The sequence below is a fragment of the Larus michahellis genome, chromosome 7 (genome assembly GCF_964199755.1).
Source record: "Larus michahellis chromosome 7, bLarMic1.1, whole genome shotgun sequence".
NCBI lineage: Eukaryota > Metazoa > Chordata > Aves > Charadriiformes > Laridae > Larus > Larus michahellis.
Window position 1 is genome coordinate 4,538,493 of NC_133902.1, and position 25,182 is coordinate 4,563,674.

The 25,182-nt window shown below is 61.6% G+C and overlaps 2 protein-coding genes across 6 annotated transcripts in view; both read right to left on the minus strand.

Annotated features, from left to right (window-relative positions):
• PHF12 (PHD finger protein 12) overlaps positions 1-7,823 on the minus strand; it is a 32,478-nt gene extending 24,655 nt beyond the window's left edge. For 2 of the 4 annotated variants that reach the window (XM_074594392.1, XM_074594391.1), the window contains exons 1-2: positions 7,359-7,813; positions 6,846-7,027 (exon numbers count right to left, since the gene is read on the minus strand). In XM_074594392.1, coding sequence (XP_074450493.1) covers positions 6,846-7,027; positions 7,359-7,424 — 248 coding nt within the window. In that variant the 5' untranslated portion in view covers positions 7,425-7,813. Of the gene's footprint in view, positions 1-6,845; positions 7,028-7,358 lie in introns of those variants that run through there. The other 2 variants (XM_074594394.1, XM_074594393.1) reach the window with 2 other exon arrangements.
• A 499-nt stretch (positions 7,824-8,322) lies between these two features.
• Positions 8,323-23,796, minus strand: SEZ6 (seizure related 6 homolog). 2 transcript variants are annotated; one of them, XM_074595660.1, is made up of 17 exons: positions 23,534-23,796; positions 15,055-15,630; positions 14,849-14,982; positions 13,975-14,167; positions 13,509-13,694; positions 13,266-13,434; positions 12,746-12,912; positions 12,470-12,664; positions 11,844-11,982; positions 11,570-11,766; positions 11,299-11,493; positions 11,024-11,215; positions 10,747-10,944; positions 10,623-10,661; positions 10,398-10,518; positions 10,213-10,315; positions 8,323-9,237 (listed from the first exon to the last, which is right to left on the minus strand). In XM_074595660.1, the coding sequence occupies exons 1-17, from the start codon at positions 23,598-23,600 to the stop codon at positions 9,208-9,210; spliced, it is 2,901 nt and encodes a 966-aa protein (XP_074451761.1). In that variant the 5' UTR covers positions 23,601-23,796; the 3' UTR covers positions 8,323-9,207. The 2 variants fall into 2 exon arrangements, with proteins under 2 accessions (XP_074451761.1, XP_074451760.1); XM_074595659.1 differs by having other exon boundaries at positions 8,323-9,253.
• Between the last annotated feature and the right edge of the window lie 1,386 nt (positions 23,797-25,182).

Sequence of the window (25,182 nt, forward strand, 5' to 3'; positions counted from 1 at the left end):
GTACGACACTATTTTTACTCGGCTTACAGAGTTACTGGATACTGCAGCATTCCTTCGAGGAAGCTGGGCAGACATCTAGTGAGCGGTGGAGTTGGAGTCAGCCTAAATCAACTACTGTAAGAAGAAAAAAAGCCAGCTCTGACAATCTGACTGTGTCACAAAATCACAAGTTTAGCCAGTAACCTGACGTGGCAAGATGCTTTTTGCTTACACTCACTTCTTTCAAATCCAGTATTTCATACCCCTGTAACAAAGCCATATTATACTCTCAGATACATTAGCATTTTCACAAGTCAAAGCTTACTTCCTGACTGGTTAAAAAAAAAACAAAAACAAACAAAAAAACCAGGTACATCCTTCTCACATGTGATTCATATTGCACCAGGCAGCACTCCCTAAATATTCAGGCTTTATAACGCTCGCTTTCAGGAAGATACACCTCTTTCCTACTCCGGAAGAAACTCCCTCTCTTCACTGCAGATTCCTGCTATTTACTACTGACTCAAGGATTAATAAGGGCTCCAAGAGCCACAGCAAAAACTTGAGAACCTGACATGTACCAATGAGTCAGTCCAGCAATAAAAACAGCTTAACATCCACTCATGTGGGTCAATAAACAGAAGAATTGATGTTAGAGCCTTTACTATGTAGAAAAGCTGTTTCAGTATCGACGCTACAACTGAAATCTCGAATTGACTCAGTCTGTCCTACACAGGCAGACAACAGCCAGGAGCCCTGCCCACCACGCAGGTGTTCTTCACCCCATCACACCACCACCTACGTCCGTTTCGGTGGGAAAAAATGCATTTTTCGTCGTGACTTTTACTATAAATACACAGTTCGGTAGCTGAGGACAGTGTGGGGGGCACTCCCCATTCCAGACGCCCTTCACACCCGCTGCAAGAGAAGTCCAGCAGGATGTTAGACACGCTGATCATGACTGCTTCCCACTTACTGCCCCCACCCAAAGCAACACTGAGAAATGGAGAGAGAGGCGAGAATTATGAAAGCATTATACTATTTTCTGTAATAAACACAGTAGTCCTCCCATTCCCAACTCTAAGATCTGCAGGTGGCTGTACAACCTTAACAGCTGAGCTTGTACGTGATAAAAAGACAGAAGGCAAGCTAAATGAAGGTGCATATATTTACAAGATAGTGCTAAGATCTCCATAACAAACAGTCATTAGCAGATTAGTATTATGAATCTAATCCAATTAAGAATTTCCTTTGCAAATGCCTGGAGGAGCTGGAATTCCTCTGGGAAGACCTTCCCAGGTTTTGAAAGGCTCCCGTGAGTCATGCCTGCGGGTCTGAAAAACCAGGAAAGACCAGCTCCAGAGGAGCAGCAGGAACAAAGCTGTGAACCCCACCTTGCAGCAAGCTGCTGCACCCTACTGAATTTGAGGAGTCAACTCAAAAATGGACCCCGCAGCAGCACCAAAAAAAAGAAAAAAAGGACTTCTCAGTTTCACAACTCCCAATCAACATAAAACTGGCACTTTCCCAAGCCAAGGGACAAAACAGCGGAGAACTTTCCTTATTAACAGTCTCGTACTGTGCCTTTTTAAACAGCTTCAGATCATTACGGATGTCTGACATAATGCTAGTCCATACAGCAGCCATGTCCGAAGACAAAGCGCAAGTTAAGCAGTTAAACGTTGACTTTGACAGAACCCTAATTCCTCGCTCCTACCGCTTTATGCTGATGTTGAGAACGGCAGCAGCGACCCATAGCTCGATCTGAATGCCCAACTCTTGCCCACACTGCAAAATCTGCTCACGCTCGGTTTAACAGGAGCAACACACATGCACACACAGGTGAGAACGGCGGTTTGCAAGTCCCAAAATTAGATTAGTACATCAAATTCTTACTCTGAATGGTTTTCTGGTGGCCTCAGCTGAAGTTCGTAGATTTAGGCTGACCTTATCTGCCTTTGCATAGAGATTTAGGGCAAAATAAGGAGAGCGAAAGATCTCATTGGTTCAACTTTGCTGAACAGAACTGCCAAGACCGATCACATTACCACATCTGCAGACACATGCGCAGTGACCCTCCGCACCGAGAAACCAAGCCAGTGCAATTGCTTCCTTCTGGTTTAGGATCTAGCCTACGCTGGCCCCAACGCTACCAAAATATCAAAACAAAACATACATAAAAATAAAAGTTGTTGCTTAAAAAAATAATATATTGTTTTAACAACCTATTAGTTAAGATAGGTACAGTTTGGAACAGAACAGTTTACTCCCTGATGCTTCAGACCTGAAACCCCCGAGGCAGCCGAAGATGCCCATTAAGGGCAGGATTAGCTAAGACAATAGACAGGCTCATGTTTCCCTCCACTCACACAGAATGGGTATTTATGTAAAAAACCCCAAAGCTAGACCAAATGCCAAGATAAGGCAGGACATTTTAAACCTGAATAAGGTGGGGAAAAAGTTATTGATGCCCTACCAGTCAAACACAACTTTTTTTCCATTCTTTGTGCAAAGCACTTAACCGAAGTGACTCATAGAAAATATGCAAAACTCAGGCTGGTTTAGCTCCAGTCTACTTCTCTTTGTAGCTCTGTTACTCCAGTTCTTCGACAAAAGCACTTTGGCAAAGACCGCCAAATCAGAGGGGAAATGGAGCCAAACGCTCCCAATATAAACATGAAGAGGCAAGCGTTGCAGAAAGTTTGATGGTGCTAGCAGGCCCCAGTATGGATGCAGCGTACCTCTTCCAGCACAGCCGTGGTGCGACCCAGCAGCCAAGGCAAGCCTTTTTGCTGGGCAACGCCACAAAACTGGTACTGTCTCTGTTTACCGTAACGGGCAGCTGGTCAGCTTTAGGCAACTCGGGTCACTTTGCCATGCTAGCAGTGCTCCGCAGCCAACAGCATGCGATTTATAAGAGGGGCTCGAACAGCAGCCTTCAGCGAGTTTAGCGATTTTGGGCTCCTCCAAGCAGAAACTCAGGCAGTGAGACTTAAAAAAAAAAAAAAAAAAAAAAAGAAAAGAAGAGAAAAAACAAACACAAAACTGTTCTGTGTTAGTTCTCCCTCCTGTTGTCACTCCCCTCCCCCAGCTTGTTAACTAAACTTTTCCTCTCCCAGGGATCTTTCTAATCCTTCAGCGAAGCTGTAATGAATTTGCAACAGCAGTCACTTTGCAAAACGACTTCAATGGGAATCAAATTTACCACGAGCTCAAGAAAATACAGGGAATTCTAACAATCACATAGCCAGGAGGAGGATATAAATGGGGAAGAATAGCTGAAGTACTGGAAAATTGGTTTTCAATCATGTAAAGAAGGAGCGAACACCATTCCCAGGGGCCTGGGTCATGGAAGAACATCAGAATGAAAAGGCAATGGTGCACCATTACCCAAAGCAGCAGGTTACGGGCAAAACGGCATAACCAAAACCAGACTTAAGAGCTAAAAATCCTACGTTCTGTTTTCAAGAAATATGAGGGATGGAAGAAAACCCTCTCTGTAAGTTCAAACCTGAAGACAGTCACCTGACTATGATATTAATCCAAGTATGTTGAAACTAAGTATCTGGAAGGGATTTTACACTTCCCTGTATCCCTCCCACCAAGCCAGTTTATCTGCAGCCAGGCTGGTAACCCTCCCGGCTCCATGCACTCTTACGGTACCTGTAGGAGTTTTACACTGAACTAACAATTCTGAAACGGAGTTATGAGAAGAGCCGAGACCCTGACAGATGAATCGGGAAGCCGCTTCCACCCACAGTAATTCAGGAGAGCGGTCGTTCCCACAGCGTAGCAACAAAACTTGTTATTTACCATCAGAGACGTGTAATACTATCAGACTCGGAAAGTTTTGGGGGTTTTGGCTGAGCGCCTTCTGTTTTCTGCAGAAGACAACAGGTTTAGGTACCAAACTGAAGTCAAGGCAAACTGCTGGAAGTTTGAGAACTGCACTCTTACCAAAGAAGCCAACTTGCTCGCTACAGGTTTAAACAACACGATACAGAAGAACCTTCTCTACACAGGAAAAAACAAAACTAGTTTACGGGCCACTGAGCTGGGTTAACTCCTGAGTTTGTCTCCAGCTTACTGCGTGACTTGGGCTGATCACACCCTTGTCATTCATTTTCTTTTATAATATGGCCTCTCCTACCCAGCTTTGATGGACTGATTACAAATCCTAGACCAATTAAGAGCTCCTTTTCACTTTTTTTATTTTTCCTATTTTGAAAATAAATGCAATCTGGTACTAAAGCTTACAATAAATATTTAAAGAACAGGTAAGCTGTTAAGACAATTCGGCTAGTATGCGCCAGCAGTATATTTAAACTGCTATTCAAATGACTTGAAACGAGCATTGCATTACAGCTGCTGTTCTTTAAATAAAAAAAGGAGGCAGAAAGGAAGTTGCAAGTGCTGCCTTTATGCCTAAGTTTACATCCACAACGGCAGTTTACTTTAAGCAAGATGTAGGAGGTAAAGGGAAGAAAACACAAAAACAAAACCTGAGCATCCCTTCGGACAACCTGGTTCACTTGAAGGCCTCGGCCAAGCGATGGACAGAGGTCCACGAGCTGGGGGGGCAGAACGGGGGCCGAGCGGGAGGCCTTCAGGCGAAGCTGGTCCAGCAGCACGCAGCTGGCCTCCTGTGCCACTCCAGACCGTGCCACCTCCCGCAGCAGGGTCTGGGCTACTGTCAAAACGATTGCCTGAGAGATACCCCAGGAAAGGCAACAAACACAGTGAGAAAGCGTAACCAGAATTGCCCCTTCCATTTCTGTTCTGAAGGGTGACTAGTTAGCCCTATTATAGCCCTACTATAATTGTAACGCAACGAACTCAAGTCCTGCCAAAGCTTTACAGATACCTGATTTACGTGGCTGTTTCCCACTCACTACTACAAGAAACTTGCCAAACTAAGTCATGAAATTTAGCCAGATTTGGCCATGCACAAGGTGGCCTCATCTACAGTTACGACTAAGGACAGTTAGGATTCAGAGTCAACCAGGAAACTCTACAGCATTAGTCACAGCTCTTCCACCTCAAAATGTGAAGCTTTAGCCATTGCTCCAGCCTCACTAAGAGAAGGCTCAGGATGTCTTCAGCAGCATCTGAAAGCAGGCATCGAGTTTTAAGCAACTACGACTGATCGAAGAAAAAAAAAAAAAAAAACAACCAACCCTTAAATTAAAGCTCACCAAGGCGGCTCGACAAATAAAATTAAACTAATTAGTGTCCTCCTAGTAAATATTAGAGGATCTGCACCACCACCAGTAGCACTTCCTCAGGGTAGGAGGGATGATGTCATGGCTGAACGCTACAGCATTGTCGGGTTCATCTGGCTACATGCTGCTAACGGGACACTCCCTACAGAACTGTGACCGCACAGTCAGTTTTCCTGGTATCAGCAATCAGTTTAATATGTGTTCAGAGACCTGCAATTAGCATATAAAGGCAGTATAACCACCGAGCAAAAGAAGAAAAAAAAAAAAAACACAACAAGGGAAAAAAAAAAAAGCAAAGAGGAGACAGCTGTAACAGGGTGGCAAACAAAGCTCCAAAGCATGAAAGAGAGAAAGGAATGTGGTTAAAAAATCTCCCCTAAGGAAGAATACTCTGTACGCCCGAGCTCCAGCTGTTTGACTTGCCCCGCTCCCTCCTCCACTCCATTATCCACTCTGGCTGCGCTAATTTAACACAAACTGCCCGCCTGCGTCAACTGTTGAAGGGGAGACTGGGGTAAAGCAGCCTCGGATGCTACTGGGCTCCCAGTGCAGGAAGGAAAAAAACTTTGGAGCGGAAAGTTCAGGTGCTTTTGGCGGGTTGCTTTGTGCCGAGAGCTTAGGAAGCTGCGAGGGAAGGCAGCGAGAGTCCTTCCCTGCTGCAGCCTTCACCAACTAGAGCTTCGCCACCGCCTCCACACGCACCTCGACTCCCACAGGGCACCCAGATTTGCATGCAGAAAGATCTGCCTTTTATCAACAAAGCCACGCAACTCCCAGCGAGAAGAACCAACTGCCCCCCAGTTCCCGGCAGTCACTCCCACGGATGAGACAAGCAGGTCCGAAGAGTCATGAGGGAGGAAAAAAAGGAGGGAAAGGAATAAACCCGGCCAATTTTAAAGTCTGGAGGCCTGGATTTCACCAGGGAAGGTATTTTCACGTTTGAGATACTGGGGGAGCGCAGCGAGGGTTTGGGAGTCATATATGCAGCCAAAATGGCGCTGAGAATAAAAATATAATTTAAAGGAAGGTCGCCATATTGTAAACAGTGAGGCAGGGAGACACAGAGACAGCAACCTCCATTATTCCCAGCAGCTGCAGCAGCACGGAAGCGCTGGGAACGTCAAGGCCTGGCGCGGAGACGCCACCGCCGCTTCCCGCCCTCCGGCCAGGACCCTCCGCAGCAACCCCCCGCCCCAGGCACGGCACCCCCAGAGAGGGGTGAGGAGGGGAAGTTATGGGCTCGGGGGGGGGGTGTGTGTGTGTGTGTGGCGGGGGGGGGGGTTGGTGTGGAAGGCCGGGCAGGGGCAGCACCGAAGCAGCCAGGCCGCGCAGCCAGCGGCCTCGCTCCTCCTCGCCGCTCAAGAAGAAAGGAGGGTGGTGGGCCCCCACCTTCCCCCCCCCCCCCACCCCAGAGAAAGCAGCGAAGGGGTTTTTCACCTCGGTCGCTGTGGATTTAGTCTTGGGGGGGGGGGGGGTGTGTGTTAACCCGAAGGGGGCGGCGGGAGGGTTGCACCTCCTTTTTTGTTCCTGCTTGCTACGCCCGGCCCCGCATCCCCCCCTCCCCATCCCCGGGCAAGGCAGGGACCTAACGGGAAGCGGGAGCCGGGGCGGCCGGATCCGGAGGGAGCCGGGGCCGAGCCTTACCAGCACTGGAGATGGAACGCGGCGGGGCAGTGATCGCAGCACAGCAGGTCCCCTCCTTCCTTGCAGCTATCGCAGCTATCGTGGTTAGTGGCCCTGCCGCTTCGCCTGGGCTCCTTCTCGGGCCTCCTGCTCTTCTTCTCCCCATCTTCGCTCTTGGGGGGAGCCAGGAGGGCTTGGATTTGCTGCACATGGACACACAGAAGGGGCTCTGAGGGGCTGGGACGGTCCCTGAGCCCAAGCGCCCTGCTCCCGCCTGCCCGCCGGGGGAGAGCGGCCCGGGGGGGGGACGACGACGACACAGGGACAGGGCCTGGTCCGGGCCCGCCCCGCCCGCCGGCCCCGTGTCCGCTCGGGCCTCCTCCGTCCCTCCGCACTTCCTTCTATGGCCACCGGGCCCCGGGGAAGGAGGGGGGGGATAGGGTGTGTGGGGGTGTCCCTCACCATTTTGCAGCCTCCCCGCTCGGGCCTTCCACACCCCCACCCCCACTCCCCGCTCCGCGGCCCGGCCCTCACCTCCATCAGCCCCCCGGAGGTGTCTAGGTCGTAGACGATCGTCTTGGTCTCCATCTTCTCCCACATTCATCCAGCCCGGGAGCGGCCCCGAGAGCCCCCCCACGACGAGAGGGAGCGAAGCGGGGAGATGGGGAGGGGGGGGCGGGGAGGCGGCCCCCTCAGCGGCGGCGGCGGCGGCTCCGCGTCGAGGAGGGGGCGGGCGGCTGGGCCTAGCCCACGGGCCGCTGCGGCTTAGCCGTCGTCCTCCTCCTCCTCCAGCCGGGCCCGGGGGCGGCTGCGGGGGGCCCCGCGCCCGCTGCCATGCCGGGAAGGGAGGGGAAAGGAGGGGAAGGGGCGGCGCGGCCCCTCGCCCGCCGCCGCGCACACACACACACAGACACACACAGAGGCGGCGCCGACGCTCCGGGCCCCGCCGCCGCCGCCGTGCACACGGCGCACGCGCAGACCGCGCCCAGCGCGCAGGCGCGGCCCCGCGCCGCCGCCCCTCCCCCCGCTTCCCACCTCCCGCCACCTCCCGCCGAGTCGCGCGACGCCGGTGACGCCCCCCTCTCCCTTCCCGCGCAGGCGCGTGGCTGCCGGCACGTTCCCGGGAACGGAGCGCGGGGAGGGTGGGTGGTGGGGGGGGGAGCGTGGCCGTGGGTGACGTCACGACGCAGGGCGGGGCGGGACGGCGGGACACGCCCGCCGGCAGGGGGCGCGCGGCACGGACGGCGGGGAGCGGGGCGGTGTCCTGCGCGTGACGTCATTCCGGCGGGAGCCACGCCCCTTAAAGGGGCAGCGCGCACCCCCATCCCCCCCCCCCCCCCCCCAGCGTAGCGTGTGGGAGGAGGAGGCGGGGGGGTGACGCGGGGGGGTGACACGGGGCGGGGGGGGCACGAGGATGCGAGGGGGCTCAGGGGTCACCCCGGGGCGGGGTGGGAGTGGGGGGTGCCCCCCCATCCCGGGCTGAGGAAGACGCCAGCGCTTCTTCTAAAACACCATTTTTTTATTAATGAAACAACCAAAAGATGGGGGCGAGGGGGGGAATCCTCTCCAGAGCAGGGGGAGGGAGGGGGCACGGCGGGGGGGGCCGGGGCCGAGACCACCAGCCCGGGCGGGCCGCGGCGGGTGAGGGGGGGCACAGCCATGCCCGCCGTCCCCCCTTGCCCCCCCGGCCCCGTCCCCCCGGATCGGGCCCCGCTGGGGTGCCGGGACGTGCGGGGAGGGGAGGGGGGGACACGCCGGGGGCGCAGGGGACGCCCCGGGGTGGGGGCGAGGAGTGGGGGCGAAGCAAGCGGGGGGGGCGGGGGTGGGGACGCCGCATGCTGGGGGCACGGGGGGGGGGGGGACATGACACGTCCCTGCGTGGCGATGGGGGGGACACACGGGGGTGCAGGGGGGGGTAAACCCTGTGTTGGGGGCGGGCGAGGGGTGGGGGGGACACCCGCATGGCCACCCAGGCCCCTTGCCCCCCCGCTTCCCCGGGGCGTCCCGCTGCTCTCTCCCCACTGCAGCACTGTCCTTACCTGGGGGCGTCCCCGCTGCCCCTGCCCGGGTCCCTCCTCCACCGGGGGGGGGGGAAGCTGCTGTGCCCCTGGGGGGGGGCAGGATGGGGCTGGGGGACCCCCGCTGGCTCAGCACCCCGTGAGCCCGGGGCGGGGGGGCGGGTGACAACGGGGCTCAGGCAGACCCCACGGGGGTCCGGGTGGGTTGGGGGTGACAAGGGAGTGGCCGGCGCCCGGGTGGCCCCCATCGAGCACTCGGCTTGAGTCCCCTTGGGAGAGGTGTCTCCAGCCCGAGCCGGGGGCCGGCGGGCGCGGGGGGGGCCCGGGAGGGGTGGCTGCGGCGCCCAGCTCCACGCTGCCCCCACCTAGATGGACACCTCATACTCCCTCGTCTCCTGCAAAGAAAACAGACTGCGAGGGGTTGGACACTCGGTGGTGCGACAGGGTGCCTGGGACAGGGACGGGGCATCACCCACCCCGTGGGGCCCTGGTGGCACATCCCAGACCACAGATGGGCCTGGGGGTGCATGTCCCATCCCATGCGTGGTCCCTGGATGGATGTCCCAGATGATGTGCAGTCCCTGGATGGATGTCCCACCCCATGTATGGTCCCTGGATGGATGTCCCAGATGATGTGCAGTCCCTGGATGGATGTCCCACCCCATGTATGGTCCCTGGATGGATGTCCCAGATGATGTGCAGTCCCTGGATGGGTGTCCCACCCCATGTATGGTCCCTGGATGGATGTCCCAGATGATGTGCAGTCCCTAGTTGGATATCCTATCCCATGCATGGTGCCTGGTTGGATGTCCATCCTGTGCATAGTCCCTGGATGGATGTCCCATCCTATGTGTGGTCCTTGAATGAATGTCCCATCCTATGTGCGGTCCCTGAATGGATGTCCTATCCCCTGCATGGTCTCTGGATGGATGTCCATCCCATGAATGGTCCCTGGATGGATGTCTCATCCTATGCTTGGGCCCTGGATGGATATCCCATAACATCCCAGACCACGGATGGGCCTGGGGGTGCATGTCCCATCCCATGCGTGGTCCCTGGATGGATGTCTCAGATGATGATGTGGTCCCTGGATGGATGTCCCGTCTGATGCATGGCCCCTGGTTGGATGTCTATCCTGTGCATAGTCCCTGGATGGATATCCCATGCCATGTGTGGTCCCTGGATTGATACGCCATCCCCTGTGTGGCCCCTGGAGGGATGTCCTATCCCATGCACGGTCCCTGGAGTGCACGACCCCATCCCGTGTCTGTCCCACCCCATGTTCAGCCCCTGGCACACATGGGCCGTGCGATGCAGGGTCCCCGGGGTGGCCAGCCCCGGCTGGGGGGGCTGGGGGGACCAGTACTTACTCCTGTCTCATAGGTGGGGTTGTCAAAAGCCGACTCCACGGTGATGTGGTCGTAGGGGTGGGAGCCAGCGAGGGGCAGCTGCAGGGCTGGCTTCCCCTGGAGCCTGTGGGAAGAGGGCAGCTGGGGTGGGCAGCGGGGGGGCCGTGGGGACCCCATGGGGTGATGGAGGCCACTCGGCCACTCACTTGGAGAAGTAGAGGTAAATGCCCCCGATGAGCAGGGCCACCACCAGCACGGGCAGGAAGACAGCGATGGCGACGTTGGTGCCCTCCAGTGCCATCCCTGAGGGCACGGCCTTGGCCACGGCTATCCGGGAGAGTTGGGGGCTCACCAAGGGGGCACCCCACATCGGCTGCACCCCTGGGTGCCCATGAGCACCCCGGGCTGCCCTGGCAAACCCTTACCCTTACCGTCCAGGTTGCGGTTGCTGTAAAACTCATTGTAGGAGGCTGGAGAAGAAAGAAGTCAGCGTTAGTGGTGAGAAGCGGCGTGGCGAGGGGTGCTGGGGGGCGCTGGGGTGGGGGGTGCTCTCACCCTCCTTGCAGATGGGAGGCGAGCCGCTCCAGCGCGAGGGGTGCCCGGGCAGGCAGCGCAGGCTGCCCTCGCCCAGCAGCGCCCGGCCAGCGGTGCAGGAGAAGCGTAAGGTGGCTCCCGCCGGGTACAGCCGCCGCTCGGGGCTCTGCCGCCCGCCCGCCGGCACGCCGGGGTTGTGGCAAGGCTCGTACGTCTCCGCTGCGGGGCAGGGGCACGATGGCGTCAGCCCCCGCCGCCGGTTTGGGAGATGTGCCCAGGGAGGGGGTACCCGACTCACGGATGCATTTGGGGAGACGGTCGCTCCACTTTGGTCCCCCTGCGACGCGGTCGTGGCAGGTGAGGGTCCCGGCGCCCGCCAGGACGTAGCCCTTGTCACAGACGTACTGCACGGTGGATCCCACTGGGAATTTAGGGCTGGAGACCACCCTGCGGCTGTGCTCGGCATCCCCGGGGTCCCGGCAGGAGGTCACTGCGGGCGGGAGGGACCGGCAGTGACAGTGGCTGCTGGGGACACACCGTGGGGCAAGGGGGACACTGGTGGGTGCCGCTCACCGCGCTCGCAGGAGGGGAGGTCGCCACTCCACGTCAGGTCCCAGTGGCACATCAGGAGATCGGTGCCGGTCAGCTGGAAGCCGGGGTAGCAATGGTAGGTGACCACGGTGCCGTGGAGCAGCTCCGGCTGCGAGGACGTCTTCCAGCCATTGGCAATGTCTGGCAGCTCGGGGCAGGTGTCGTTACGGGGGACCTCTGCGGGGACAGTGGGGTGAGCAGGGTGGTGGGGACACCAGGGACACCGGGGTTGCCATCCCACCACGGGGCTCACCGGAGAAGTGGATGACAAAGCCTTGCCGATAGGCGAAGGCGCCGGCGCCAGGGTCGGACTGGAACTGGACGGTGACATCGGCGGTGGAGGCGTAGAGCTTGAAGCGGCCACGGGCGCCCGTGTACTGGCCCAGGATGCGCGCCGTCAGGTCATCCCCGTCGTAGAAGGTCAGCACGTCCCCTGTGCCCAGCCGCAGCCTGGGGTGGCAGGGCCATGAGGGCGGGGGGTGCACGGACCCCCCTGTCCCCCCGTCCCCAGTTGCCCCCGCACTCACACGCGGACGTCCAGCATGACGCGCTTGTCCTCCTCCACGTGCAGCCCCCAGATGCAGTCCTGGCCCTTGCCGTACGCCTCCGGCCAGTTGGGTGAGAGCACCACGCCGGCCGCGTCCGTCAGCTCCCCACTGCACACCGCTGCAGGGGCACGCCGGGCTTGGCACTGCCACGGGGGCACTCGCCACGGCACCCACCAGCACCCACCACCCAGTGTCCAGCACCAACTGCAGCCCCCCCAGCTCCAGCACCAACCAAAGCCCTCCAACTCCAGCACCCATTTCAGCATCCCAGCTCCAGCACCCACCATCCCTGTTGGCTCCGGCTCCAGCACCCACCCCAGTGTGGTGGCTCCAGCACCCATTGTAGCCCATCCCCAGCTCCAGCACCCACTTAAGCACCTCAGCTCCAGCATCCACCATCCCTGTTGGCTCCAGCATCCACCAGGCACGGCTCCAGCACCCACCATCTCCCACCATGTCCCTCAGCTCCAGCACCCACCACAGCATGGTGGCTCCAGCATCCATTGTGGCCCATCCCTGCCTCCAGCATCTGCAGCAACCCCCAGCTCCAGCACCCACAGAACCCCCATCTCCAGCCTCCCTGGCCCCTCGTCTCCGGTGCCCACCGCGGCACGCCGGCTCCGTCTCGTTCCACTGTGGGTCATTGGGGTCGACACACTCGATGATGGTGGAGCCCTGCTCCAGTGTGTAGCCGGGGTCGCAGCTGAACTCCACCGTGGTGCCCACAGGGTACCGGGGGTCGCTGGCCGTGAAGTTCCCATACTTGACAAAGGGCTCGTAGCAATGCCCTTGCTCGAAGGCTGCGGGCACAGGGTGAAGGTCTGTGAGGGCCAGGTGGGCACAGGGATGGCTAGGTGCCCCCCTACGCCCCAGTGTCATACCCTCATAGCGCAGCGCCATGCCCGCAGCGGCCCCGCTGCTGTCGGTGGTGAGCTCCACGAAGAAGTGGCGCCCGGTGCTGAGCAGCCCCTCAATGGGCAGGTACTCCACCTCATAGGAGTCGTACACCGGTGGCGCCTCCACGTTGTTGCCATTGCGGATGATGAGTCTGCCAAAGCATGGCCGGGGCAGGGTGCTGCACCGGCCATGGCCAGCAGCACCCACCCTTGGGCATGACAAATGGCACCCACCCTTGGGCATGGCTAAGAGTATCTTCATTGAACATGGCCAACAGCACCTATCCTTGACCGTGGCCAATGGCCAACAGTGCCCACACTTGAGCATGGCCAACGACACCCATCCTGGAACATGACCAACAGCACCTATGCTTGGATATGGCCAGCGACACCCATCCTTGAATTCGGCCAATGGCACCCATCCTTGAATATGGTCTTGTGCCCAATGCGGGGCTGCCCCACGGTGCCCCCGCTCCCCCAACTTCCCCTTGCCCCGGGGCCAAACCTGTCATCATCCTCTGCCAGCGAGACCTTCTCGAAGTGGAGGTGCAGGCGGTGACCAGTGGGTGCCTCCAGCAGCCAGTGGCACGTCAGGTTGTTGCTGTAGTTCCCGGGGAAGCCGGGCGAGATGATGCGTCCCACTGTGGCGTTCCGGACCACCCCACCACATGCCGCTGTGGGAGAGGGACCATCAGCGGCCACCTGTGCCACACCAGCCATGCCACGTCCCCCTGGTGCTGGTGCTTACCAAGGCAGAGGGGCTCGCGGGTGCTCCAGAAGGGACGGGTGGCGTTGCGGCAGACCAGACGCTGGGCACCCTGTAGCTGGTAACCAGCGGCGCAGCGGAAGCGGGCGTCCCCGCCGGGGTGCAGGCTGCTGACCGAGACCTCCCCGAAAGCCGGCCGTGCCGGGAAGGGGCAGCTCAGCAGGTAGGCTGGGGACAGGCGGCAGCGTTACCGGCAGGGGGACAGACTCCCTGGGACCCCCGTACCCAGCACCCGCCTCCCAAGCGCCTGGGTGCTGGAGGGCTGGGTGACAGGGTGCCTATCACTGCCGGTAATGATGCTAAATGAGCCCATGATTGCTCACGCCAATTAGCTCTCCATTAACGTTCTGTGCCCGCTTAACTCCGCCGTGCATCGCCATGCTCCGAATTAGCATCGTGCCGGTGGGGGAACCCCCCGGAGGTGCCGGCGGCGGGCGCTGCCCCGTACCTTGGTAGTGGAATTGGTAGGAGCCGGGGCTGGGTGGCCGGGGGCTCTGGAAGCGGAGGGTGAGGAGGTTGGCGGGGCTGCGGATGACCTGGCCCCGCAGCAGGAAGGACTCGTTGGCCAGGAGGGTGGGCTCCAGGCCCCCCGCGCTCTCCACCGTCAGCGTCTCCCCCTCCGCCAGGCTGATGTTGTGCACCTACGGGGGACGGCTAGGTGTCACCACCCTGGCATGGCCCCGGCACCCGGCTCGGAACCAGTCCTCGGGCAGCTTGCCCGCGGTCGATAGTGTGCTGGAGCTTGTCTGCGCTGGGCAGCGCTTTTCAAACACGCTTAGCAGCGCCGTAAATCATCCCGCCGCGCAAAGAGCGGCAGGGCCCAGCCGGTGGCTCCACCGGAGCGCCACGGCACAGACGGGCCCACACCGACAGCCCCGCCGACAGCCAGGCGTGCGCTCCAGTGCTCTGGAGCAATTTGCTATTAATGACGTTAATTAAGCGGTGCTGCGTGGTGATGAGCAGCGGCACTGGCGAGCGCTGCTGCATGAGGAGGAGGAGCAGGGGTTGACCGTGGAGCTGCTGCCTCCTGCTCGCCGCTGGCTTTTGGCGAGCCACGGTGCTGCCCCGCTGCAGCCGGTGGGCACGGGACATCCTGGGGCATCCCACCAGCCCGTGCATCCACATCCCTGCCCTCGAGACCGAGGGTGGGCGATGCCCTGAGCCATTTCTCCTGGCTCAGGGACATGGGGACAGGAACAAGGACAGGCAGGACCACGTGTTTGCTGCATCCGTACGTGGCCGCGCAGCCCCTGGAGCAGGGGACGTGCCACACTTGCCTGTGGGCACTTGGTACCCCATCCCACCCGCAGACCCCAGCTCACCTTGAGCTCCACACCATAGCCAGGGTAGACGGAGATGGTGTAGGTGCAGTCCAGGCTGCCATCGTAGGGGACACCAGCCGGCTCCGGGGACACCAACCAGCCCTCGGGGCCCACCAGCGTCCGGTTGCAGGGGGCTGGTGACAGAGGAGACCCCGACTCAGCCCTGCTTCATTCCGACTCCCCCCACCTCCCTCCCCGCTGCTCACCTGGCCCCTGCAGCGTGGTGACGGTGGTGGTGGTGATGGTGGAGGTGGTGGTGGTCTCCTCCTCATCCCCAGGGACCACGGTGGCCCCGGTGGGGGGTCCCAAGGATGTGCTGGGGGTGATGGGTGCCTGGCTGGGTGACACGGGGCTCGACTCTGGCACCCCGGCGGGGGACCATGAGGTGTCGGCAGCCGGCATGGCCCCCCATGCCTCCCCCCATGGCCCTGGCCGCCCCGCCGGCGTGGTCAGTGGGTCAGTGGGGAAGGCGGCCCTGGGCAGGGCGGGGGTGCGCGGGGGGGGCTCGGGGGCCGGGGGGCCGGGGGCTGGCTGGAGGGCATCGAGAGGCAGGAGGGGACCAGGACCGGCGGGCAGGAACGGAGCCTGGCCCAGGTAGTCCTTCTTCAGGAAGGCTTCGTGCAGCAGGTCCTCCAGCAGCGGGTGGTGGTTGAGGATCTTCAGCGTGGGCGCCGTGCTCACGAAGCGAGCCTCTGCCTCCCGCTCCGCCGGCGTGGGCAGCGCCGTCGGCTCCCCTTCGGCCTCAGCGCTCTCCCCGGCTTTCCTGGCCAGCCCATTGAAGCCTTGGGGGAAGAGAGAGCATAAGGTGCTTGGGACCCATGAACTGATGCTGCACCATGGGATGGTGCTGCACCTGGGACTGATGCTTTGTTCCGGACCAGTGATGCCCCAGGGACGGATGCTGCATCATGGACCAGTGTGGCACTGGGGACCGGCGCTGCACCAGGGACTGATGCTTCATCACGGACCAATGCTGTGCCCGATGTGGCACCCAGGACCAACCCTTGACATGGACTGGTGCCACGCCAGGGATGGATGCAGCACCAATACTGCACCGCGGAGCGATGCTGGTGCCGTGCCACAGACCTGTGCCGCACAGGGGACCGATGCTGCTCTGGAGACCAGTGCTTCCCCATGGGTCACCACTTCCCCACGGGCCACCCAAGGACTAACGTTTCCCTGCACACCAGCACTGCACCAAAACCAGGACGGCAAACAAGCCCATCGACCACGTGCAGTGGGACCCTGCCATGCCTCACCCCAGCATACCCTTCACTGGGGCAGCCCTGGCAATTAAGCCCTGGCTAATTAATGCACAGGTGCAGCTTGTGCCACGTTAAGGGTGCCCACCCCTCCCATGACCCAGCCCTGGTGGGGACAGCCCTGGGGCTGTGTGTCGCTGGTCACAGTTTGTCCCATCTCCATGGAGGTGGCCATCCTGTGCCGAGAGTCCCCCAGGACCCCACATCCCTGTGGGGTGGACATGCGGGTGACTGCCACGGCTGCTGTGACCGGCTGCACTGGGGATGCCACTGAATGCTGGGACCCAGCTCCAGGCCACCAGTGCAACGAGTCTGCGAGAGCTCAGCTTCTCTCCATCCACCTGCCAGCCAGGCTGTCCCCAGGCAATGTCAATCTGCTGGGGTCCCCCTCCCCTCCGGCGTTCCCCACCTCCCACCTGCAGCCCAGGGGCCGCCCCCCACCACGGCCCCCTGGCTCTGAGCAAATCCCCGGCGTGCCCAGCCCAGCCATTTACGGCCTTTATACCCAAAAAAAAAAAAAAAAAAATTGTAATCAGCGCTAATGAGCCAGCCAGCACCTCTCCCTGCCATATGTGGCATCGCACGGTCCCCTCTCCCAGGGTCTCGGCTCCCCAGCCCCACCGTGCCATGGTGGGGGGGATGCCACCGCGACGGGGATGCCACAGTGGCACTCAGCATCCCTTCGTCGCCCAGTGCAGGGCGTGAGGCCGGGATAGCGCGTGGGCACATCTCGCCGCCGTGCACAGGCGCTGATGACACGATACTGCCAATTACCGGGTAATTATACCGATCCGTAGCAGGGCAGGGCCCCTCGAAGATTAATTACTTTGCGACTGCCACTTTTAAGGGACTATTAAGAGACATTAGCTTGGCTGAGTGGTGTAGGGAGAGCTGCTTGGTGCTGCCAGGCATCCCCACCACCCTCCCACCCACCCTGTGTCCTCACCGCCCCGGGATGGTGACCATGCCCTGGGCACAGCAGCGCGGCAGGGGGGTGAGCACCCAGCCGCACCGGCTCCGAAAGGTTCACTCGCCCCCCAGCAAGGCCAGAATTATTTTTTAATAGGATCCATTTATAAGAACATAAAAGTTAATGAGTTTATACTGAAGGGCGCCAAAATCTCTTTTAGGCTTTAATAACAGATAAGTACTCGGGGCCGGTCCCTATGCTGCTTGCAAGCCACCATGGCCACCCCGCGCAGCAAAGGCTGGGGCAGAGATGCCCACCCCGGCACTCTGCACCCCCGAGCCCGTGGTCCCAGCTTCCCCGGAGTGCTGGGAAGCAGGGTGGTTCCCATTGGGGCTGCCGGGTGAGGCCGGACACCGTGGCAAGACTCCTACAGCAGGTCCCATCTGGGTGTGTGGCACCCTGGGCTGGGCAGTGCCTGGGCACCGGGCACTGTCCTGGGCTCTGCGTGGTGCTTGGGGTACCATAGGATGCTCCTGGCACCAGGGGATGCTCTGGGTACCACAGGATGCTCCTGGCATCGGGGGATTCTCAGAACCGGGGATGCTCTTGGTCCTTGGGGGATGCAGGATGCTCGGGGCACCATGGGAAGGCAGCAGGTTCCCAGATGTTGCCACCCATGCCCCTCGAGCACCACAGGATTAGGGCCTCCACCTCCACAGCTGTCTCTAAGCAGCTTATTCCCAGTGACCGTGCCACAGCTGTGTCCCTCCTGTGTCCCCAAGGTGACCAGGAGCTTGTAACATGGGACCCTGCCACCCAGCACCCACCTCTCCGGGCCCTGGCACCCAGCAGGGACCCTCCAGGGCTCAGGGTGGGCACCGACCCTTGCAAAGGGACCGTCAAGTCCCCACCAGCCAGGTACCCACCGGCACCCCTCAGCATACGTGGCACATGCCCGTGCCCGCAGCCGGGCCAGGGTCCTAATCCCTCCCATCGGCTTTGCCAGGCAGGACTCTATTAGTGGCAGCCCGGAGCTGGGAAGAGGCCGGAGACTAATCCGGCTGCGGCGGGTGGCCACCCCCCCCGGCAGGAATCAATGCCGCCTGCTGTCGCAAATAAATAAATAAGGCAGCATGTGGCCGCCTGGGGAGCACCGATCGATGCCGCCCGCCAAGAAAGCAATAACGCAGCACCCGGCTCAGCGGAGGGGACAGGGCAGGGCCCTCAGCTGCCCCAGGAGCATCACAACCCCGTGGCACGCTGGTGCTCTGTGCCTCAGTTTCCCCATTTGTAGGAGGGGGCCGGCAGCCTGGGCAGGCAGGGGTCTCTGGCACAGGGGGAGGGCAGGGGTTGGGGCTCGCAGGAGTCCAGGTTTATTTTCCAATTTAAAATCCAATCTGGCTTTGCCCCTGCGGCCAGGGCCGGCAGCCGTGATGAATGAGCTGTCAGGCAGCTGGCTCCACACTCCCACTCCCACACGCCCAGCCCCCCCCCCAACCACCCCCAGCCCCCACAGCGGGCACAGGACAGGGGGGGGACGTGCCCGATTGATGCCAGATCCCCATCTCTGTCCCCTGCCCCGGTGGCCCTGGGGATGGGGACCCCCAGGAGGGGTGGGGGACCTGCCTGCCTCCAGGTGGGAAGATCCCGTGGGCAGGAGCAGGCAGGGACCGGGGTGGGTGGGCAGGTGTAGGCAGCGTGCGAGTGCAGGCAGGTGCGGGTGGGTGGTGTAAGAGCGCGGGTTGGGGGGGGTGGGTGCAGGCAGATGGGTGCGAGCAGGAGTGGGTGGGTGAGCGCAGGCAGGCGCACGCAGGCAGCATGAGGGCGCGGGCAGGGCTGCGCAGCCAGATCCCTGCTCACCATGCCACCCGGTCAACCCGCCGGCACAGCCCACTGGCACCCGGCAAGGCAAGCTGGGCACCCCATTGGCACCAGCGGGCACCCAGGTCCTGCTGCCCCGTGGCCTCCTCCACCCTGGCCCAGATGCCCACGGCCAAGCCGGGGCTGGCAGAGCAGCCGAGGGGGAAGGGACACCACCGGTGAGCGCGGCTGCCAGCCCCGGCGGCTGCCGGAGGAGCCTGGCTTTAATATTCATGGCGGCGCTGGCGGGGAAGCGTTTGACCTTGTATGTTTTGCGATTCTCCTTGAATTGAACAGTCATTTACCCGCTGACACATGTCACATGTCGCCGCAACCGGTTCCCTGGAGCATCGTGGCGGCGGCGGCCGAGCGCCGGCTGACATACCAAACGCCGAGCCCCGAGCATCACCGACACCGGGCAGGCGCGAGGGCAGAGCCCGGCGGGCACCAGGGTGCCCATCCCCAGGGCTTTCCTCCCTCCCCACCTGGTGGGTGCCAGCAGTGCCCCCGTCCCCTCCTCACCACCCACGGCCCGTGTAATCCCGCTTCCCCCGCTCGCCCTGCGGAGCTAATGCGTTTGTACAGCAATTTCCCTGAGCGGCGGCGGTGATAAATTGCATGTCTGCTGCTATTTCGGACCCGAGCGCTGGAGACGTGCGCTGCCACGTCCCCCCTCCCAGCACCGGCGGCAGCACCCAAATCAGCCCCCCGAGCCCTGCATCAGGATCCCCTGCGACGGAGCCTCCGCCGCCGGCCAGCACCCACCACGTGCCACCCACAGCATGGGTGCCACCTCCCCACAGGGCGCTGTGCCAGCTCCAGGCTCCCCTAGGACCCCGTATTGTTCACCACCATGGGGCATCCGGGGTGGCAGAGGGGGCACCCAGCCCGCAGGGCACCCCTGGGTGCTGGGGGTGCCTGCCTGGCGCAGGCAGGCGGGGAGAGCGAAGCCATGCTGCCCCCCTGGCTCCCCTTCCCTCTGCCAGCCTTGGTAATTCAAATCTGGTTGCGGGAGGGGAGCGAGAGCTGCTTGTCGGGCTCCACGTTGGGCTGCTCAGCCATGTCATCCTCCCCGCAGACACCATTCCCTCCCAGCGGGTGGGAAGCACGGAGCATCACCGCCTGCTTCCATTGGAGCCGGCATCCCGGCTGCTCCCAGCCCCCCGGGAATTCAACATGAACATCCCCTTGTGCCAGCGGACCCCGCACCCTGCCCCAACACCGCTTTTCGTGTGGGATGAACCATCCGGTTCTGTAAGCCACCAAGGGCTGATGCTACGGCCACGTTCTTCCTGTCTCACCCCCCCAACCCCCCCATCCCAGGACAGCTGGGGACCACCAGAGCCCACCCTGCCCCAGCATCGCCCCCACATATTGCCCAGAGCCAGATGATCTGGCATTTCAAGCACCTCTCTGCATTTTCGCAGGGTCACAGCAGCGCTCTCGTGGCTGATTAATATTTGATCCCTTCAGCACAGCTCGTTACTGAATTTAAATTATATATGTAATAACCCCCGCTGGCACGACGAGGGTGCAGGCCAGCTCCTGCCGCCTCTTCCGCAGGCGGGGGACCGAGTGCATTCCCAACCCCAGCCAACGGGACCCTCCAATGCCCCGAAGGATGCGGCAAGCGGTGCCAGGTCTCAGCACTGGACACACTGGCAGGGAACCAGGCAGATGGAGACATCCCCAGCTGCTTCCAATGGGTCCAGGCAGCCCCTTCACCCACCCAAGGATGCCTGTGGCATCCAAGGATCCCCGGCTTGCCCCATCTCCCTGGCAGCTGGAGGAAAGGATGCCACCGCTCCCGAGCTGCTGCCTGCGACTGGAGGGAATCCATTACCTCCCTGGTTATAGGCAGCTTTCAAAGGCAATCTTTCAATTGTGCACATTTAAAGAATTGATTGGAGGTGAAATTATCCTCTCCCGCCGGAGCCGCCGGAGACACAACTTCATCCGCCTCCCCCGGGGCCTGCCCATGCTCACGGGGGGCCCCGGCAGCCCGGGGTCAGCCCCAGCCTCCACCCCAGGAGACACAGTCCTGCTCAGCCCCCCGCCAGTCCTGGGGTCCCCCGGGTGCCACAGGGGGGGTCCCTCCACTGCTCCACACCTGGGGGTGCCCTTGCCGTGCCCTTGCCCAGGCTCCTTTGCACCCCATTTCCCCCCGTATTCCCATTGCTCAGCTCTGCGTGGTGGCTACACGAAGACTGGGGCTGGCAGCCCTGCTTGGCACAGCACCGTGTGCCGAATCCGTCCCTGCCAGCACTATCCCCCAGCCGGCCCTGTAGGCAACCAGGCTCCACAGGGGACGGGGGAGGCGGCTGGCTCAGCCTGCACCCTGCATCCCATGGGGCAGCCCTGCCCTCCCGCCCTCTGGCTTAAGAGCATTATCCAGATAATCCTGGCCTGGCGGCACAGCAGCGTGGCGCTGATGAACTCCTCCGAGGCACGCAGGGGACGAGCACACACGCTGTTAATTACCGTAGCAGACGTCTGCTTCCTTCCCCAGCCCCCTCCGCGCACCGAGACCCCGACCAGCACCCACATCCCCAGGGACATCGTGTCCCCCAGATGCATCGTCCCCGTGGGCGTGGTACATCCAGCTGACACTGGGATGGCACGGCACAGCTCAAGGGGACACAGCCAGGCCACGTGCCCCCTGCCATGACCCACGCTGCTTCCCATTATGCCATGCTGCCAGTACCCTAAATTACAAGGAGCTCCTTGCAGCGTGGTGAAGATGACACACGCACACACACCCCCAGCAAAAAACAGGCCTGCCACGGCTTTGGAGGGCCGGGAAGAGAGAGGTGTAGTGGGGCACAGTGGATGGATCCATGCCTGGCACTGTACTCCCTGGTTGCAGAAGCGCTGTGGGGCCCAGATCCCACTTTCTGCTGGGGCAAACCCCCGTGGAGACTGGGAATGGAGGTGCCCCACGGCTGGGACAGGCCTGCAGGCTTGGCACAGGCTGGCAGGAGAGAGGCTACCTGCATTGCCACCACCCAGGAGGCATCTCCAATCCCCCCTGGCCTAGGTGAGGGGTCTGAGACCCCCATCCCCATGTCCCTCAGACCCATGGCACATCCCCACCATGCACCAGGCCAAGCCGATACCAAATCAAGGCCACAGTGACACTGAATGTGGTGGTGGTGCACAGCAACTGGGGTGCTGGGCTGGGAGCCCTGCCTGATGGGGGACAGGGAGTGGGTGGGTGATGCCCACAGGCAGCTTTCAGCACACAGTGGGGCACAGGGTGGACAAGACCCCACAGTTCCCAGCCCTGGGAAGATCTCAACACCTCCCAGGGCATCCCTACCTCTAACACTCTGGGAAATGCACATGCAGAGTTTAATTAACTTTATTGATATTCAGAAATTAGGGGACTGACTAGAGGTAATTGCTCATTAGAAATCATTAAACTGACAGGGTAAGCACCAGCCTCCCTCGGGGGAAGCCTGCCCTGCCCAGGGCTCTGCTCCCAGGACAGAGCCAGGGACACACACCCCCCCCCTCCAGCTTCATTGCCCTCCCCAGCAGGGCAGGAGATGGAGGTACCATGGTCTTACCCCACTTACTGCCCTGTGGAGGGTCCCCCATACTCCCCCCCCAAGCAAGAGGGCTGTAGCAGCAGCCCCAGGTGGCAGAACGAGACGGGAATAGCAGCGGGCACAGGGCCATGGTGCCGTTCCCCGGCTGGGCTCGGCTGCCAGATGGGGAGTTTATGTAACTCCCGGCATGGCTGTTGCCCGCAGCTCGGCTGAGCCGTGCCGGCAGCCTGCGTCCCACCGCCCGCATCCCACCGGACCCCCACCTGCTCCTTGCCCTGTGCATGCTGTCCACCGTCGGCATGACCACTGGTGCATCTCAAGACCCTGGCAGGTCCCCAATCCTGTTTTTTGGGGCACCGAAGCCACAAGGTGTCGATGGGTGCCCCATGGGTGGCAAGCCAACGAGCTGAGCTGGGTGTTGGCTGTTCTCCTTGGAAAGAGCCAACACCCGCCATCCCTGCATCTCCCCAACACCCTCCCTGGAGCCAGAGGGGCCACCCCAAGCAAGGCGGTGGGGGGGGGAAGGGCCTTGGTTCCCATTGCCCCCAAGCCCCACGGTGGGGACTGCACGGACGGACTGGGTGGCAGCCCACCGGGGGGTGGCTCGAAGGGCTCGGCGGCCGGGGGAGCAGGTCCTGCCGGGCGGTGCCGTGCCGTGCTTGCCCAGCCACCAGTGCAGCGGTGCCCCAATTCCTCCCCCCGCCCCAACACCGCCGGTAATACCGGCGGAGGGGCCGTCGCCGGAGCCCACCGCGGGCGGCGTTGCACCAGCCCGACTACAAACCGCTCTGCGCGCCCCCGGCGGCTCCCGTTCCCCGCGCCACCGTGTCGGAGGGGGGAGGGTGGGGGGGGATAACGGGGTGGTGGCGGGGCGGGAGGGTGAGGAATTCTCGCTTCACGGAGGTGGGGGAACGAAGGGGGAGCGCCCCCGCCGCACCGGGGGCAAGCGCAAGTTGGCAAAGTTTGGCGGCGACGGAGCGGGGGCTGCGGCCACCGGTACCGGGGGGTGGTTGGTGTGCATGGTGGGGGGGGTGATCCGAATGGGGGGGGGGGGGGAGGGGCAGGGGGGCGTTGGGAGGGGGGTGTCGGTGGTTGTCCTTACCGTGTGCCGGTGCGCGGAGCAGCGCGGCCAGGAGCGGCAGGAGCAGGGCGGGCGGCGGCGAGCCCATGGCCGGCGGCGGTCAGCACCGCGGACAGCTCCGCGCTGCGGGCACGGCCGCGCCGCGCCGTAACGCTCCGAGCGCGGCGCCCGCCAATCCCGGGGACGGGGGGGGGGGGGCCTGCGCCCCCCCTTCCTTCGCCGTAATGCTCCGAGCGCGGCGCACGCCAATCCCGGGGACGGGGGCCTGTTCCCCCCGCCCCCCCCCCGCCAACGCCGTAACGCTCTGAGTGCGGCGCCCGCCAATCCCGACGGCTGGGAAGCGATGGGGGGGGGTGGGGGGGGGCTCCTCCCTGCCATCTGCCCCCCCCCCCGCCGTAACCCTCCGTGTGCGGCGCCTGCAAACACCGGGAGCTGAAGGATGGGGGAGGGCGATCTTCTCCTCCCCCCCCCCGCCAACACCAGCGACCCCTCCGAGTTGGGGAGCCGCTGTGCGAAAGGCCCCCTTCCCCTTCCCCTTCCCCTTCCCCTTCCCCTTCCCCTTCCCCTTCCCCTTCCCCTTCCCCTTCCCCTTCCCCTTCCCCTTCCCCTTCCCCTTCCCCTTCCCCACACTCACCCCAGGGACACCTCCAGCCCTAGCTGCCCTTCCCCATCCCTAAATAGCCCCAGTTGGGGCTGGGCTCATCATCCCCTAAACAGGGAAACCTGGGCTGGGGGCAGCCCTCGCATCTGGGCACCCCACGGAGGTGGGGGGGCCTTATTCCTTATGGTGAGGGGCCGAAACCTGCTCCCCAGCCCCCTGGCTCGGGGTGCCACTCGCCCAGGAGTGCCGGGGGGGTATCCAGCCCCGCAGCAGGCAGATGGCATTGGCACCAGCGCCGAGCTGCTCCGCGCTGGCTGCCGGACGGCTCTCGCGTGTGTTAAAAATAAAAAAAAAAACACCACACAAAACCCGGCTCTTTGTTTAATAACCCCCCCCCTTCCCTGTCTCTGTGAAAGCCCAGATGGCTTCGCCTCTCTGCGCTGACGCCGTGCGCGGCACGGATCCCCCGCAGCCCCGGCTGCAAACGTGGCCCACGCAACCGTCACCGGTGGGGGTTTATTTTTAATTGCAGGCCCTGGTTTGCCGCCACGCGCTGCTTTTGCCACGGAGAATGGCAAACCCCGCGCTGCACGGCTCGGCGCGGGGAGGATGGAGCAGCGGCCAGCCCCACGGCACGGGCTCTGCACCGCCAGCCCCATGGCTGGGAGCGGGGCACGCAGCGATGCCGTGGCCCTTCTCATCCTGGGGGGGGGCTGCAGTGCAGGCGGGGGGCAGCCAGCACTCCCGCAAAGCACTTTCAGCGTTAAACCCCAAACTTTGATCTGCGGGTAGCTCCATCAATGTTTAATGCAGCGAAGCCCTGGTAGGGCTCGGAAGATGAGCGTTTTGAGGCCAAATTGAAGTTTCTAATATTATGATATTCAAATAATTTTAATCCGCCTGACGCTTCCCCCAGGCACGTACCTGGACTGCTAATGAGGGGCTGCCTTCGGCGGCTGTTGGTTTTGACACAAAGCAAACAAGCCCTTTGCAGATGCCTTCAAAGCGTCGGGGATGGGGAGGTAAACAGGGGCGAGCGCAGCCGGAGCCGGCCATGGCTGGGCAGGGA